The 15,045-nt window shown below is 41.9% G+C and overlaps 1 protein-coding gene across 1 annotated transcript in view; it reads right to left on the reverse strand.

Moving 5' to 3' along the window:
* The window catches only part of ARL15 (ARF like GTPase 15), a gene marked incomplete at both ends in the record, with an annotated part of 216,528 nt that extends 213,839 nt beyond the window's left edge, over window positions 1–2,689 (reverse strand). The window contains one exon of the mRNA XM_080636792.1: window positions 2,474–2,689. Within this exon, the coding sequence (XP_080492918.1) occupies window positions 2,474–2,485 (12 nt within the window). The remainder of the gene's footprint in view (window positions 1–2,473) is intronic.
* Between the last annotated feature and the right edge of the window lie 12,356 nt (window positions 2,690–15,045).

A 15,045-nucleotide genomic window follows, 5' to 3' on the forward strand; every position in this document is an offset into this window, starting at 1 on the left:
GGAGAAAACCTCACTGCCTGCAGGCTGCAACACAGGTCCCCAAATTGAGGAACCAGAAAAGGAACCTTCTGTTTAAGTTTTGAAGCCCACATAGTGCAAGATCCCAACATAAACACATAAAACACAAAATTCCCTAACGTGCATCTTTTGCTGCTACTGTTCAGAAAATAACAAGGCAGTTGATCTCTATCTATAGGTTAATATCCATACTACAGCTGCAGGTCTTGCATAAATAAAGAGTAGGCCCATCTTTACAGTAGGACAGACTGCGGCAACAGCTTGGAGCTCTGGGATGAATGTGCGTGGTAGGCAAGTAGTGCCTAATTCACTGCTGTCAACTTGTTTTGTCAGAGCAGACTTTCAACCAGAGGTGCTTGAACACACTGCTCATTACCAAGAAGAGCCATCCCATTTAACACCATTAACAGAAAGGTGAAGGAGGACCAATATCCTGCATTTGGTGAAGATGAGGACTGGAAGAAGTCCTCTACACAAATACACAAGAAAATAACTGAACTATCAAACAGAATTTGTCTTCTTTTCAAGTAATATACAGATGCAAAAAAAAAAACCAACTTTCCTATTTTTTCCTCCTGTTGCCAGTTATGACAAGTATTCCAAAGACCAAGGATTCCTGATATATAAGAAGTATGGAAACCCCAGCCACAAGTGCTGGTCATTGACAGATGAAGGCAGCTTGGCCTGCCCTGGCCCATCAGTGGACCAGCATCCTGCTGAAACTATTATCCCCAACCTGTGGCTTTCACATCTACAAAAAAATAACTTGGCTGATCTGTAACAACTTCTACATCAAATTACTCCTTTATGTCTCCCATGGTGTCATAACAATCACTGCAGGAGTGATGAGACCTTGAAAGTCTGTCTTCAGAGATAACTCCCTATACAACATTAAGCAAGAATTTATGCCCACTCAGGATACTGTTATCCTGAAGATTCACTTTTTTGAGAGATGCCACCAAAGAAGGCCACAAAACAGATAAGAAGAAAACGATCAACTGGAGAAAAAGAGTAAAGGAAAAAAAAAAAAAACCAAACAAAAAAAACCATGTAGAGCTCTTTAATCCCCTCCTCCCTTTAGTTAATACAAAAACATGCTCTCATTTTCCAAGGCTTATTAAATTTATTGTTCCCGAAGTGACTGGCTTTCCACGCAACCGCCTGCAGCAGTCACAAAGGTTAACGCAAGAATTTCAAGAAGTACAGGATGGCCAGTTTCATCTGGATGTAAGTTTATAAAGGAAAAAAATATAAGAAACAGCTCCAGGCTCTCAAGGAGCTACGAGGCTGCCCCTGGCACACAACAAGTTTATTATCAGTATTTCATTAACCAGGTTCTTAAAGAGAAGACTACCTACCATTTCTGCCACACAGGACTTATTTTCTATTCCCTCTCTGCTATTCCAATTCAGGAAGCAAAGCCTAAAATTTTTTTTTCTTTTTTTAATAAAGCTGAATAACCCAACATAAATCTAAGCTACATGAGCACAAGAGCAATATTCAAGTGAATGTTTATGTCCAGTTTAGTTATTTTCATTCTCAGCGAAGGAAAAGTCAACCACTGTATGCAGCTCTGATCTCAATATGGCAAATCTTCAAATCAATCCACTAAAAAGAGCATTGCCAGAGATTTTGTGGACTGGCTGATGAACCCCTCTTGAAAGCCTATACCCATGCACATCTAATGTAGAGACATCAGAAAGGCTGAGTCAAGTTTCTCACTCCAAATGCTTCCTGACCGGTCTCATCAGACACCATCAGCAGACAGGGATGGACAGCCAGAAGAGACCTACACCTTTTTGCCCGAGCTGACTCTTCAAAGCCTTCAAAAATGAAGGAGGGGGCACAGTTCATAGAGTACTGCTCAAAGCAGCAAAACTTGAGTGATGGGATGTACCCATTACGCTCTGGCGCTGTTAAGTGGAAAAGCCCAGGTCAGTAGTTACGGTACTACAGCCAAGTCGTGACCAGCTGTGCCACAGGGTTCACTTACACCGACTGTGAACACTAACCACGACCCCAGCCTGAAGTGCGCGCCCGCGATACGATCTCTCGCAGGCGAATAAAGCCAATACCATTTAAAGAGCAATAAACGTTACCCCTGAATACCAGATGCCCGAGCGCAGGGCTGCTCTCGCCCGGGGTGACAATTTAGTTCATTCAACCGTACCCTAAGCTCATGTATTTAGGAAAAACACAGCGACCTGGGTCACGGCTTTAGCATCCTAATAGCGGCCAAATGAGCGGGGCGGCCGCACGCTCCAGCGGCACCCTGCCGGTTCACCGCCCTTTACCAGCCCCGGGGCCCGGGGAGGCAGCGTACCCGGAGTCCGGCTGTCCCCCGCCCCACCTGCCCCTCTTCCCCGCCGGGGTCGCCGTCTTGGCCGCTGCACGCTCCGTAAGATGTCCGACGGGCAGGCGGCGGGGGGCGCCCCGCTTCCGCGGGGGAACCTACCAGGTAATCCATGTACCGGGTGGCGCCGGGCGCCGCGCTGCCGAGCAGGTCTCAGGGGCCGCGGCTGACAGCGGTGCTGTGCCACCGCGAGCCCCCGCCGTCACGGGGAGCGGCGCTTCCTGCCGCCTGCCTCGGCGGCGCGGGGGGCTCGGCCGCAGCCGCCAGGTGCGGGGCTGAAGCTGGCGGTGCCGCGGCCGCCCCGAGGGCGCGCGAAGGGTCCGGTGCCAGCGGAGCTGCCCCGCCAGCGCTGTCAGAGCCGCCCGGTACCGCTGCCCGCTCCGTACCTCGCCGCGCCGCAACGGCCCTGCGCGCGCGGGGGAGGGGGGGGCAAGGAGGGGGAGGGGCGCGCGGGGGGAGGGGCGCGCGGCGGCGGCGGGGCGCGCGGCGGGGAGCTCGGAGCGCGGGGGGTGGGGGGGGCAGCCGCGGCACAGCCAACCCCAGCCCGGCGCCCGCCAGCAGCGGCAGGCCCCGCCCAGCGCGCCCCGCCCCGCGTGGCGTCACTGTCAGCTGATCGCACACGTGGGGAGTGAGGAGGACGCTCTTAAAGGCGTACGCGCCCGGTGGTACCGTGGAATGGAGTTGTTGTGTTTTGGCTGGCTGTGCGGTTCGCTCTCAGCTCCCGGCCTGTGCCGGTTTCGTTCCTCTATCAGAGGGTCTCTCCCGGGGTGTGGGAGCTGGAAACCAGGCCGTTGCGGGACAAAGAGCGGGGCCGGGTGGTGTGGCGCTCGGGGAGTCCCGCTGCAGGGGGGACTCCGAGAGAGAGAACTTTTCACTCCGAGTAGAGAGCGAACAGGTCTGTGAGTGCTTGCTCCGGAGGGTAGGGACAGGAGGTGTGTTATTAACCTCAGTACAAGAAGCTCTTGCCAGGAGGGACCGAGGTAGCCCGACCTCGGAGCGAAGTTACTTCTGAGAGGTTGGAGATAGGCAGGTAAGAAGCTGATCGTTATCTTGCAGCGTAATTCACCCCCGCCACGGGAAGCAGTGCTTGTGTCTGGTACTGCCGGCCAACCCCTGGGCTTTCACCAACACTCATGATATTAGCATAACACCTGTCTCGGTGGAGAAACAGAAGGAAAGACGGCTTGCGAGGAGATTCAGGCTGGGTCTGAGAAAAATATTCTTTACAATGAGGGTGGTGAGGCGCTGGCATAAGTTGTCCAGAGAAGCTGTGGATGTGCCATCCCTGGAGATATTTAAGGCCAGGCTGGATGTGGTTCTGGGCAACCTGATCTAGTTGAAGATGTCCCTGAATTTTGGAACTAGATGACCTTTGATGGTCCCTTGCAATCCAAACTATTCTGTGATTCTATGGGATAGGAAATCAGGAAAGGCAGTATCGAGTGAGGTAATTGAAAGAAAAAACAGTGCAATAAAAAGGGTTGCTAAAGTACATAAAGTGCAAAGAGGAAAGAACGAGTAAATGAGGATCCAAGGGCAAATGGGAATGCATATTTGTGAGGATATTAGTAAGCAGTTGGCCTCAATGTATTAAACTGGAATGGGGGAAGGGTGATTATAGTTGCTACACTGATTTTTGTAAGGAATGAAGACCTGCTGCAAACAGGCTCAGCTACAACATCCTGTCAGTGTCAGGAGTGTTGGTAGGGTGTCCCCCGTCTGCCCCAAAAGCAGGTACTTTTTGTCAATGGATAATTCATTTTAATTCATGTGTCTAGTCTAGTAAAAACTTGCTTCCTTTGACCCTCCTTACTTTACTTTGGGAATCAATGCCAAGTATGGCTGCATAGCAGATTAATTTTAACTTGTCTGAGTACAAATGCATGTGTTTGCTTCAAATCATTAAGAAATTTCTAATTTTAGTATCTCAGTAGCTAAGGGGTGGAAGGAGGGCTACAGGCTTGGCCTTTCCTGCTATTCAGTATTCTAACTGTTTTCCGTATAGTCACAGCCTCTGCTGGCAACCTTCTGCTGATCACAAGATGTCCCTTTGACAGGGGGAATTGGAGAGTGAACAGAGGTGGCTAAAGTTCACCTCTTGATAATGTAACAAAGGAGCTGCAAAAAATTTTGTTGTTGTTCTGTCATTGTCTGTGTTTTAAAATTTTCCAGTACTTTCCTCTTAACCTTTAAAACCCTTTATTTCTTCTTTTAACAACAGTAATATATGACTTTTGAGACTTGCTGCCTTTAAACACTTCTGTAAATGACAGGTGACTGGAAGAGAATCCAAAGGAGACCATCAAGAACAAGCAGAGATTTCCAAAGTGTGTCCTGTGAGAGTAATGGGAAATGGCTGGGAATTATTTCTTCTAGAGCTGATTGAGGGGAAAATAGAATCCATATGTCAAGAGTTACTGTAGAGAGGATGTCCTGATGGGAAGAGAAGTGTTTGGGTTGCATTGCAACAAGTGAGATTTAGGTGAAACACTGGAAAACACGTTAATGAGAAAGATAATCTAGCATGGACAGACATCATAACCAAAAGCAGTAGTATTTCTGAGAGTGGCCATGAGTTACATAAGCATTTCTCAGGTGTCGTTTAGTTAGCACTGGTTTAGATCTGGAGAAAATAAACTAAAAGACCCTTTTATCTCAGTCTGAAAGATCTGATTATGAAGATGCTGTGTGTTTATACATACAAAGAAAAATGCTTAATCCCAAATGACTCTTTTGTCCTGGGCTGAACCCAGAACAACATGTGATTATCTTTCTAGTTTATAAATAAATCCTCATGAGCTGAACAGAACATCAGTTAACAAAATGAGAAAAATTTTCATGTACACACTGCAAATCCTACAGACTTGATTGACAGAGAAACCAAGCCTAAGCTTATACATGAGTGATCAGTTCACTATAAACACGAGTCTTTTGACCATTATGTGGCCTTATGGCACATTAATTTTATAACATAAAGTGAAGATGAACATTGAACCATAGTAAAATGCAAGTAGAATACAAGTCCTGTAACACGTGCCTTCTAGCCTACATAGCAGTCATCATGTTGCTGAAATTTTTGTAGCAAGACCTGTATCTAAAAGGAAGTTCAGTTTTATATTAGAATATATGTATAATCCAGTGTTAGCTATCTTCCAAAATAGTCAGCAGGAACTAACATGGCAAGATGGAAGGGAAAAACCTCAAAATATTTTGATGGGGCAAAACTTCATGTGGTGCCTAATAAGTCTGGTCCCAAAAAGTAAAGTAAGCTTCTTCACAGAAGTGCAATTGTACCTTTAGTTAAATGCTGTTGCAAAAAATTATTTCTCTTAAACTTGTATGAAAAATAACTAATCTTGGACTCAGCCTTTGACCCTGAGAAGTGCTGTGCACCACATTTTAATCATCTATTGTTTATGTCTGTGCAACTTAATAATGAGATTGAGCATTAGTGTATGATTGCCATCTGCTAAATTCAATGATTTATGGAACTAGCAGTCAACAGTCTTTGAAGGTGGAATTGATATAAAATACATTTGTTCATCAGTAGATATAGCAAAATAGGAATTTAAAATTTAAATACCAATGAACATGCATATTTCCAAATGCATCTGAATGGAGTTAGTAGGTTTTTTTTCAGAAATGTATAGTCAGCTGTATAGATGCAAGTTGTTCAAAAGCATTATCTTGTATATCTATTTAGTCATGCCACTTTAATTTCTGGTCATATTAGTTAAATAGATTCTAGCAAAGACAATACTTGTTTAGAAGTCCTGCAGAAAGCAGTGCTATTCATTCAGTAGCAATTATGGCCAGTGTTCCTGCATCATGGTTTGAATGACCTGAACAGTACATGTTTTATGAAAGGTGCCCTAAAGCAAAAAAGGCTAGCAGCATATCAGTGACCAAGACAATCTAAAACAGTTTGCCACATCAGAATAATTTCATTCATTAAGAGAACAAAGTGCATGGTGTATTTGTTCAGCCCTTGTTCCCCTCATCCTGCCCAATTGCTGTACTTTTTAATTACTATATGTGAAAGGCTGACTAATGTTTATTAGCAAGAAGGTAGTTGTACTACTCTGCAGTTTTTACTGATATAAGGTGCCCAGATAGCTCAGTTTAAGAAGCTTAATTATGGGGGGGCGGGGCATGGCGGGGCGGGAAATGCCCTTCAAATTGAAACTGAGAAACTGATAAAGCATTCTGTATCTCTAAAAGCACTGAAGGAGATTAAGTTACTCACACAGCATTATGTTTCAACATTAGTTTTCCATGGAACAAAGTTGTTACAGGGGGCATACACAAACTCTCATCTTGGCAAGTCATAGGATAGTTAGTAGCAGGAAATCAAAAACATTATAACATGTAGCTTCATGTTAATTCCATATACTTACTCTAGAATGACAAAACCTGTAGAGGAAAGCCTCACATAAACGTTGGGATCTCTTTGATTCCGGAAATTAATGTAATGTAAATGCTCCCAAATGATACAAAATCTCTTTTATTGGGTGTGGCTAAAAATTTACAATTGGATGCCTTAGAAGACACAAATTGTGGTTAGTTCTAAAAGACAAATGATGTGATAAAAGTCTCTGACTTCACTGCCAGAATAGACAAGAAGCTGGAGGCAAGAAGTAAGATTTGTTAAGATATCTTATGTTCAGCAGCTGGAAAACTAATTTTAAAAAATATTTTAATGGTCTAATGATAATAGATTTCTAAGTGTAAATTTTAACAGTAAATGACCAATTATGACAAAGTGTATTTCCTAGAAAGATCCAGAAGGCATAAAAACATTAAAAAAAAATAAAAAAGAAGAGGACACAGAAATCAAAGATTGGGTTTTTCACAAGGAGAGTTTAATTATTAAATGGAGACTAAGAACAGTCAGCAGTTGTATTTGCAGCTCTAATTTCAGTGACTTAGAGCATGCTGTTAAACAATCTCCTGTAGCTGTTACTGGGGAAAGGGAGATACTGCTCTGTGTAAATAAAACTTGACGCAATTTGCAACGCTGATACCTTGACAAACATCGATGTGCAGAGATACTACAGGCAAAGGTGTATGAGTGCTGTGGGTGAGGCAAGACCGTTCAGTCAAAAAGTCTTTCTTCTTTCTCTGTGCTCTAATGCTTTGCTACCTTCTGGTGTTATGGTCACCATGTGTGCTATGGTTTGGTATTTTTCCTACAAAAGAACAAACTCATGAATATAAAAGCAAGCAAGTAGATTTTGACAAGGATATTTCACCTGTTTTCTTCCCTGTTCTTGTTTCCTGCAACATTTGGCAGTCATTTAAGTAATGTTTCTGGCAAAATAACAACAGGCAGTCTAAAAGTAAATATTGGGGGGGGGGGGGGAAGGTCAAAAGTAGAAACCAGTTTCTGACTCTAATTACACTGACATAAATTTAGTATACTTTTAATGAATACTTTAAACCTATGGGGTATAATAAATTAATTGTAATATTACAGTTGGTTTAATTTAGGTTATTTATTCCATGCAGCAAAAAAAATGTTACTGTTGTTAAAGTAATGCAAGAAGATCTGCATGGAGAAATTTGAATACTTTAGTCATTCAGTTATATTGCCAAAAAAAATGGAAATTGCATATGATATTTATTAATTTCTGTGTTACCCCAGCCAAAGTTGGTACTGCTGTAGACTCATTTTTCATTTCAATGACTCTTCAATGAAACAGTCCCACAGCAATAGAAGCAATGGTTAAGAGTCCTAGCCCTAAACCAACAACTTTGTTTGAATTATTAGCAGAGTTTGAGAAATAATCACAGATAAGGAATCTCCATTGCTTCTGTGTTTTAGTAACCATGGAATCTGCAAGCCCTAGGTTTAGAGCTTTAGCATTTCTTCTCATACACACTTAACAGAGCATTTGACTCTGCTTGGTTTCTTTTCTTGTGGAATGTAGAAAGTAGTGTTTTTCTGTGGCAAGGTGATGTGAAGATTAACCCTCTACTGCTTGGGATACTGTGGAAACACCTTCAGGAGATGGGTTAGAAGTTGTACCTTCATGTCCCTGCTGAGAATCAGAGAGGAGGCAAACTCTAAGACATCTAGTCCTGCTCCACATGATGTCTATGTTTCTGGGACGAGCTGAACCTTTGAATTTTCGTGACTTCAGTGTGGTACATTTTATGAGGATTACAGTTGCAATTGAAGTTGTAATACATGTGTTTCTAGTATGAATATTGTTCAGAATATTCAAATATTTATCCCTCATGTTCATGTTTTGCCTTCTTACTGAATAAGCAAATAGAAGCAATACAGTTATACTATGTTCTTTGCTCCAGTGTTAACATGCAAATACATGTTTTCATCTGTAGCCTTTTCTTTTGTTTTTGACCACATGATGAGAAGTCTGGCAAGCCAGAATTAAACTTGTGTTCCAAATTTACCACTAAAAATGTTAGGCACAGTATTCTGACTCTTTCAAACTACAAAATGGCCTGGGTTTGGATCTAGTTCTTAAAGCCTTCCACCTTCCCTTTTGGTCTTAGAAAATTCTTATTTTCAGAAATTCCTAAAGCATAGTCTTATGAAGGTGTGGGAAAAAGTATGCTACTACATTAGTAAAAGACAATATAGTTTATGACCTACATAATTCATCTGTTGTGTTGGAAATGAACTATGACCATCTTGCAGGTCTGCCTGTCCAGAGAGGAAGGTGATGCCTCAAGTAAAGCTGTGCAGAGACCTGGAACATGGGTCTGACTGTTGCCAGCATCAGTCTTTCTCTTCATTCTAAAAGAGCAAGATTAAATAATGGCATGTATAAATTGGTGAGAAGAAATATGAAGGCTCAAAACAAAGGAAAGAACAGATAATTCTGAAAGAAACTGCATTTTTTCTTATGATCTTGTGTTTCATATTTATATTCAACATGTTAAACCATCTTATATAGTTCAGCTTTGTATCTTCGTTAACTGTCATGTCTTCCCAAGTCAGTGTGAGTACAAACCTGAGCAGCTAACTTTTGCCTGTTGTCTAAATACAGCATATATTAAGAATAAGTTTAGCTAAACATTGCATCTATCAGCAGAAATTACCATTTCATCTCTCACTGGAAATAATGAACTCCAACCAGATGCAGTCTCAGTAAAGGTTTTTCTACACTTTAACTTAGTTTCTGAATCTTAAATTAAAAACAAAATGCCTTTTAGCAAAAAGGGTAAAATAAATGCTGAAAATGAGTAAGAAATAATTTATTGGTATGGATATGCCTTTATGGCAGAAATGAAGCTAGGTTTTGACCTCATTTAGGTAGTGTGTTAAGAAGAGAAAGGACAGGTTTTTAACGCATGCCTTAGAGTTTGAACTCCAGTTACCAGTTCACACAAAACTAATTCTTTTACTTTTATTCATGTTAGCTAATTTAAGCTATGCAGGCACGCGAGCACAAGTTATAATTAAACCTGCATTTTACTATGTAACATATCCTTAGGAGCTCTCTTTAGTTTAAACCATATCCTAAGTCCTGCTGACTGAAGTGTGCTTAAATGCTTTGCTGCACATTCCTGATGAACGACAGTATGTAAGTAATGATAAGGCATGCGTATCAACATACAGCTGAAAAAAGATTAAAACCCAATATCAGAATAAGATCCTGGAAGCAAAATCTGAAGTATAGCTGTCAGTGCCTCAAGAAATGACAACAAGCCTTGAACAAAAACAGTCTAAAATGAGACTCCTATGTCAGTCAGACATATTTACCAGGATTGTGGTTCAGCCACCTTTTGAAGACAAGGAGGAGGGAGTAGGTGATATCAACTGCAGATCATTATAAATGATACCTGTTTAGTTGAAAAGCAGGAAATGTGGGCCAATGTGCTAATTCTTGAGAGAAAAAAAAAATAGATGTAGTAAGTAAGGAGATACTGTGAATTAAAAGAAGACTCCAGAGAGACATTAAAGCAGCCTTCTGGTACCTAAAGGGGCCTACAAGAAATCTGGAGAGGGACTTTTTACAAGGACATGTAGGGATAGGACAAGGAGGAATGGCTTTAAGGTGAAAGAGGGGAGATTCAGATTTTTTAAGAAAACACTGTTTCCTGTGAGGGTGCTGAGGCGCTGTCCCAGGTTGCCCAGAGAAGCTGTGGCTGCCCTATCGCTGGCAGTGTTCAAGGGCAGGTTGCATGGGGCTTTGAGCAACCTGGTCTAGGTGGGAGGAGTCCTTGCCCTTGGCAGTGGTGGTTGGAGGTAGATGATTTTTAAGGTCCCTTCCAGCCCATGCCATTCTATGATTCATATGATTCTAGACAAATCATATCTCTCCAAAGGGTTTGTTTCAGCTGTAACTGTTCTGAGACATTTTGTGATGATTCTGTAGGTACAGCACTATACATCTGAGGTAATAAAAGTTTAAGCAATGATACACAAAAAGAATCCAGATAAATCGACTTATGCTCCTCCCATTAGGACAACAGATGTAGTTTTAAGCTGGAGACTTGAAAAAAAAAAAAAATAATAAAACCCACCAAAAAATAGTGCTCTGCGGGAAAATGTGTCTGGAAGAAGGAAAGCAAATACGTATTACAAAGTGTTGTTTCTTTTTCAGCTCCACTAATCCCCTTGTACTGGGGCTATTAAGTAAATAACTTCTGGTTTAAAATCACCCAACTGTGTCCATGGTTTCCAAAAGCAGGTCACATATACAGGTCTAAAGGGCATCTGTACTGGAGGAGTGACATGAACTGAAGATAATCCAAATGGTTTTAAGCACCATGCCTTCTTGGTTTGGGCAAATCAAGCTACCTCCACCTTCACGTGAACTGCTCTTAGAAAGATAACACATGGAATATATCATTGGAGGTATTCAAGACTGGTTGAATTACTTTCTCCATAGAAAGAGATTGTTTTGGTTGACTGCAAGCTGCTTTCCAAATGCTGTAATTCATACAGAGAAATTTCAATACTGGGCCCACTTATATGGTAAATTAGGATAGATTATGTCAAAACAAGTTTACCTATTGTCTTTCCTAAGGTTATGATAAGTAACTAAGGTTGAACACAGCAGGCTGTTTACCATGTTCTAAGCCCAGCCAGTAACTCAGAACCATGCAGCCTCTTGCTCACCCCACCCCGAGTGCGATGGGGAGGAGAATCGAAATAATGTAAACCCCAGGGGTTGAGAAAAGAACAGTCCAATAACTAAAGTATAACACAAAACCACTACTACTACTACTCCTCCTCCTAATAATAATAATGAAAGTAACAAGGGGAGAGAATATAAAACTAAAAGGGGAAGGGAAAAAAAAAAAATAAACACAAGTAATTCACAGTACAATTGCTCACCACCCGCCAATCGATACCCAGCCCAGCCCAAGCAGCAATCCACCCTTCTGGGTAACTGCCCCCATTTTATATACTGGGCATGACGTGCTGTGGTACGGAACACCCTTTGGCTAGTTTGGGTCAGGTGTCCTGTCTCTGCTCTCTCCTGGCTTCTCATGCTCCTCCTCACTGGCAGAGCATGAGAGACTGGAAAGTCCTTATCAGGGTAAACATTACTTAGCAATAACTAAAAACATCAGTGTGTTATCAGCATTGTTCTCAGACTACAGTCAAAATACAGCACTGTGCCAGCTACTAGGAAAGAGAAAAATAACTGTTACAGCTGAATTCAGGACACTTGTTAAAAATACCACCTTATAAAGGTTTATTCAGCATTACCGAATAAGGGGGGTGAGGCACTGGAACAGGTTGCCCAAAGAAGTGGTAAATGCTCCATCCCTGGCTGTGTTCAAGGCCAGGCTGGACGGAGTCTTGGGCAACATGGTCCCTGCCCATGCAGGGGTGTTGGAACAGGTGATCTTAAGGTCCCTTCCAACCCAAACCTTTTTATGATTCTGTATGCTTAAGTATATGCTTCAGTTACCAGTTATTTCTTTTTAAATTCAAAAGACCTTATTTCAAATGTTTATAAAAGCAGAGTATTAAGTAGATTTTTCTGAATTTAAAGATGGGGTCTTTTTTTCTTAGTTCAACTCCTCTTCAAAATCTACAGGTCAAATTCTCAACATTTATATCACAGATTTTTATGAAACTGTTCTTAAACTAGTGTGAGTGGAAATGAGAAGGAATCCCCATGCAAAATGGACAATCTTCATAATGAGAATGGTTGCCCATTCTGAAATCACATGCAGAAAGCTACTTGAAAACATAAACAGGATTTGCATGCAGTATTTTAATCTTCAGCATGATTTTTGTGTATTATATCAATAATGAGAACATCTTCTCCATGGAAGACTGGACCCTCTGTCTCAGGAAGAGTAGAAAAGCCTATACTGGTCTTTACAAAGAGCCAATTTGTGTTCCCAATGAAACAGTGCATTTGACAGGAACAAGACACAGGCTACCTGACCTCCATATAAAGAGTTTTGTTTGGAGGTTTTTCAGATAATTGAACTGTATTTTCTATAGGCCTTATGCATATATTTTTACAACTAGGCAGACTTGAAAGAAAAACATAGTTCTTGAATTCCTGGCTGCCTGGAATTTGTGTACTCTACAGTGCTCTGAGCTATGCTGTGCCACCGTGTGTGCACTCTGGTAGTGCATAACCCATCCATGGCCAAGAGGGAAATGTAAAGCAAATGAGTGAAGTAGCTTAAATGTGTTGGTCCAATCAAAACTAAATTGCAAAAGAAAATGAGGTGGTGTTATTCCTTGTCGCATAGCTATCACATCAATCAAAAGGTATGTTTTGAATTTTGAAGATGACCATGTACCTGATGTATTTCTGGAAAATGTATTTTATGTTTGAACTTGGACTAAATTAGCATGTCAAGATCTAACACTGTATCTCTCTCCATGGAAGATTTTTTAATGAGAGACAACAAAACACCATCTGTTGGGAGACAGGCAGCTGACCCTGAAATGCTGTCACCCTGACAGCTCTCTCAACTGTGTTGTGTTCCCTGCCCAGAAGAACCTCCCGGTAATGCTGTTCCACAATCACTGGAAGCTATTGTCCAAGAGTCAGAACAGATCATAACAGACCACACAGAGGCTTCTGTACCCTTTAAACATAGCAAAATGGCAACAGATAGGTATTGGGAGAAAGTGTGATAGACAGGGGTTGTGCTTATTTAAACCCACCGATTTATAGAATTCCATAGGAGGAATACAATTAACAATTTAGCTCTCAGGCCAGAGCAGGCACCTGCAGGGAGTCAGAGAGAGGATTTTATGAAGTCTCAGAAACTTAAGATTGATCTGTAATAAAAAAATCAGTATCAGGTTCTGCTGTGGTAAGGAAAAGAAGCACCAAGTGTATTTGGGGCTTTTATTCCTTAGAACTGGTTGAATGCAGGGAAAGAGGAACTGGGAATGAGTTTAGGGAATTTCAGTGGGAGGGATGACTGGAAAAAGTCAGGTCTGTGGAAAGCAGTGGGATTACAGGAGGAGAAGGATGAGGGAAGTTCTGGGGCTTGGGGGAATCTCACACTAGTCCTCATGCCTGCCGATGACAGGATACAAGACACATCCTTCCGCCTCCCCCACTTCCCAGTAGCCTCTCCTTCCCTCCATAATCCCTCCCATTTTAAAGCCCAAAGGCGTCTTCCTCCTGCTTCTTCCTCCCACTGAAAGGCTGTCAGCTCCCACCCTCCCCAGAGGAAGCATTCACCTGACTCTGGACAGGGCAGGGCAGGGACAGCCAAAAGTAAGCAGGCAGGTTGTTGCCAGCTCACAGATGTAACAGCCCACATTTCACACACTCCACCGTCACCCCAACAAGATCTTGCAAAACAGGCAGCAAGGTCACATACTGCAGTTTACTTTGGCTCTGACTGGAAGTTAAGCTTGCCAATTGCCACTGGTATTGGTGAGAAAAGCTTCCACAGATTTCAGCTGATGTCCATGAGTAAAAACTGGTTTATTAGCAAGCCCCTTTTTTTCCTTGGGTGTTCAGAGGAAGGTTGAGGAAGCCTTTATTGCTACTGCTGCCTTTGCAGAGCTATTTGGATGCTGGTGGTACTTGTATGGCAGTTTTAAGATGCTTCTGTTAGCTGCTAGAACATACAACAGCATATACATTGTTTATGTTCTTCTTTATTGCTTCCTGCAGAATAAAATTTCAAAGACATTTTTCTTTGACTCCCAAACCACGCAAAATAATAGGGTAAAACACAAAGAATCCTTTTTGGGAAAACAGAGTATAGCAAGAGTTATCAGTAGTAAAGGACATTCTTGACTGAACCAGCTGTACAGCATTACACTATTTAAATAACTTAATTCTGCTTATGTGTACTGTGTAAAATTAGATGTAGAAAACTCCCTAGTGTATTAACTATGACATGTAGACTTTTTAAGTGTGTGAAACATACATAACCTTTTGTTCATACAAAAGCACGGACTAAGGCTTATTGCTATTTCACAAAGAAACAATTGCTTTTTTGTCCTGGAGAACAGAAGGTGGTCACTGGAAGAGAAGTATTCAGTCGGGAAAGAGCAGAGTGTGCTCTGGTGCCGTTGGTTTGTTTTTACTGGAAAGATGCATCAAATTAATAGAAATGTTAATTAACAGTTACAGTAAAATGCAGACTTGCCCTTACTATGGCCAAGGGCATATCTGTGTTTACTTCTCTGTCTGTGATAATCACAATTAGTCACTGTATTTAAAAACACAGTGTATTATAGTTCATTTAGTATT

Source organism: Psittacula echo (assembly GCF_963264785.1).
Source record: "Psittacula echo genome assembly, chromosome: Z".
Taxonomy (NCBI): Eukaryota; Metazoa; Chordata; class Aves; order Psittaciformes; family Psittacidae; genus Psittacula; species Psittacula echo.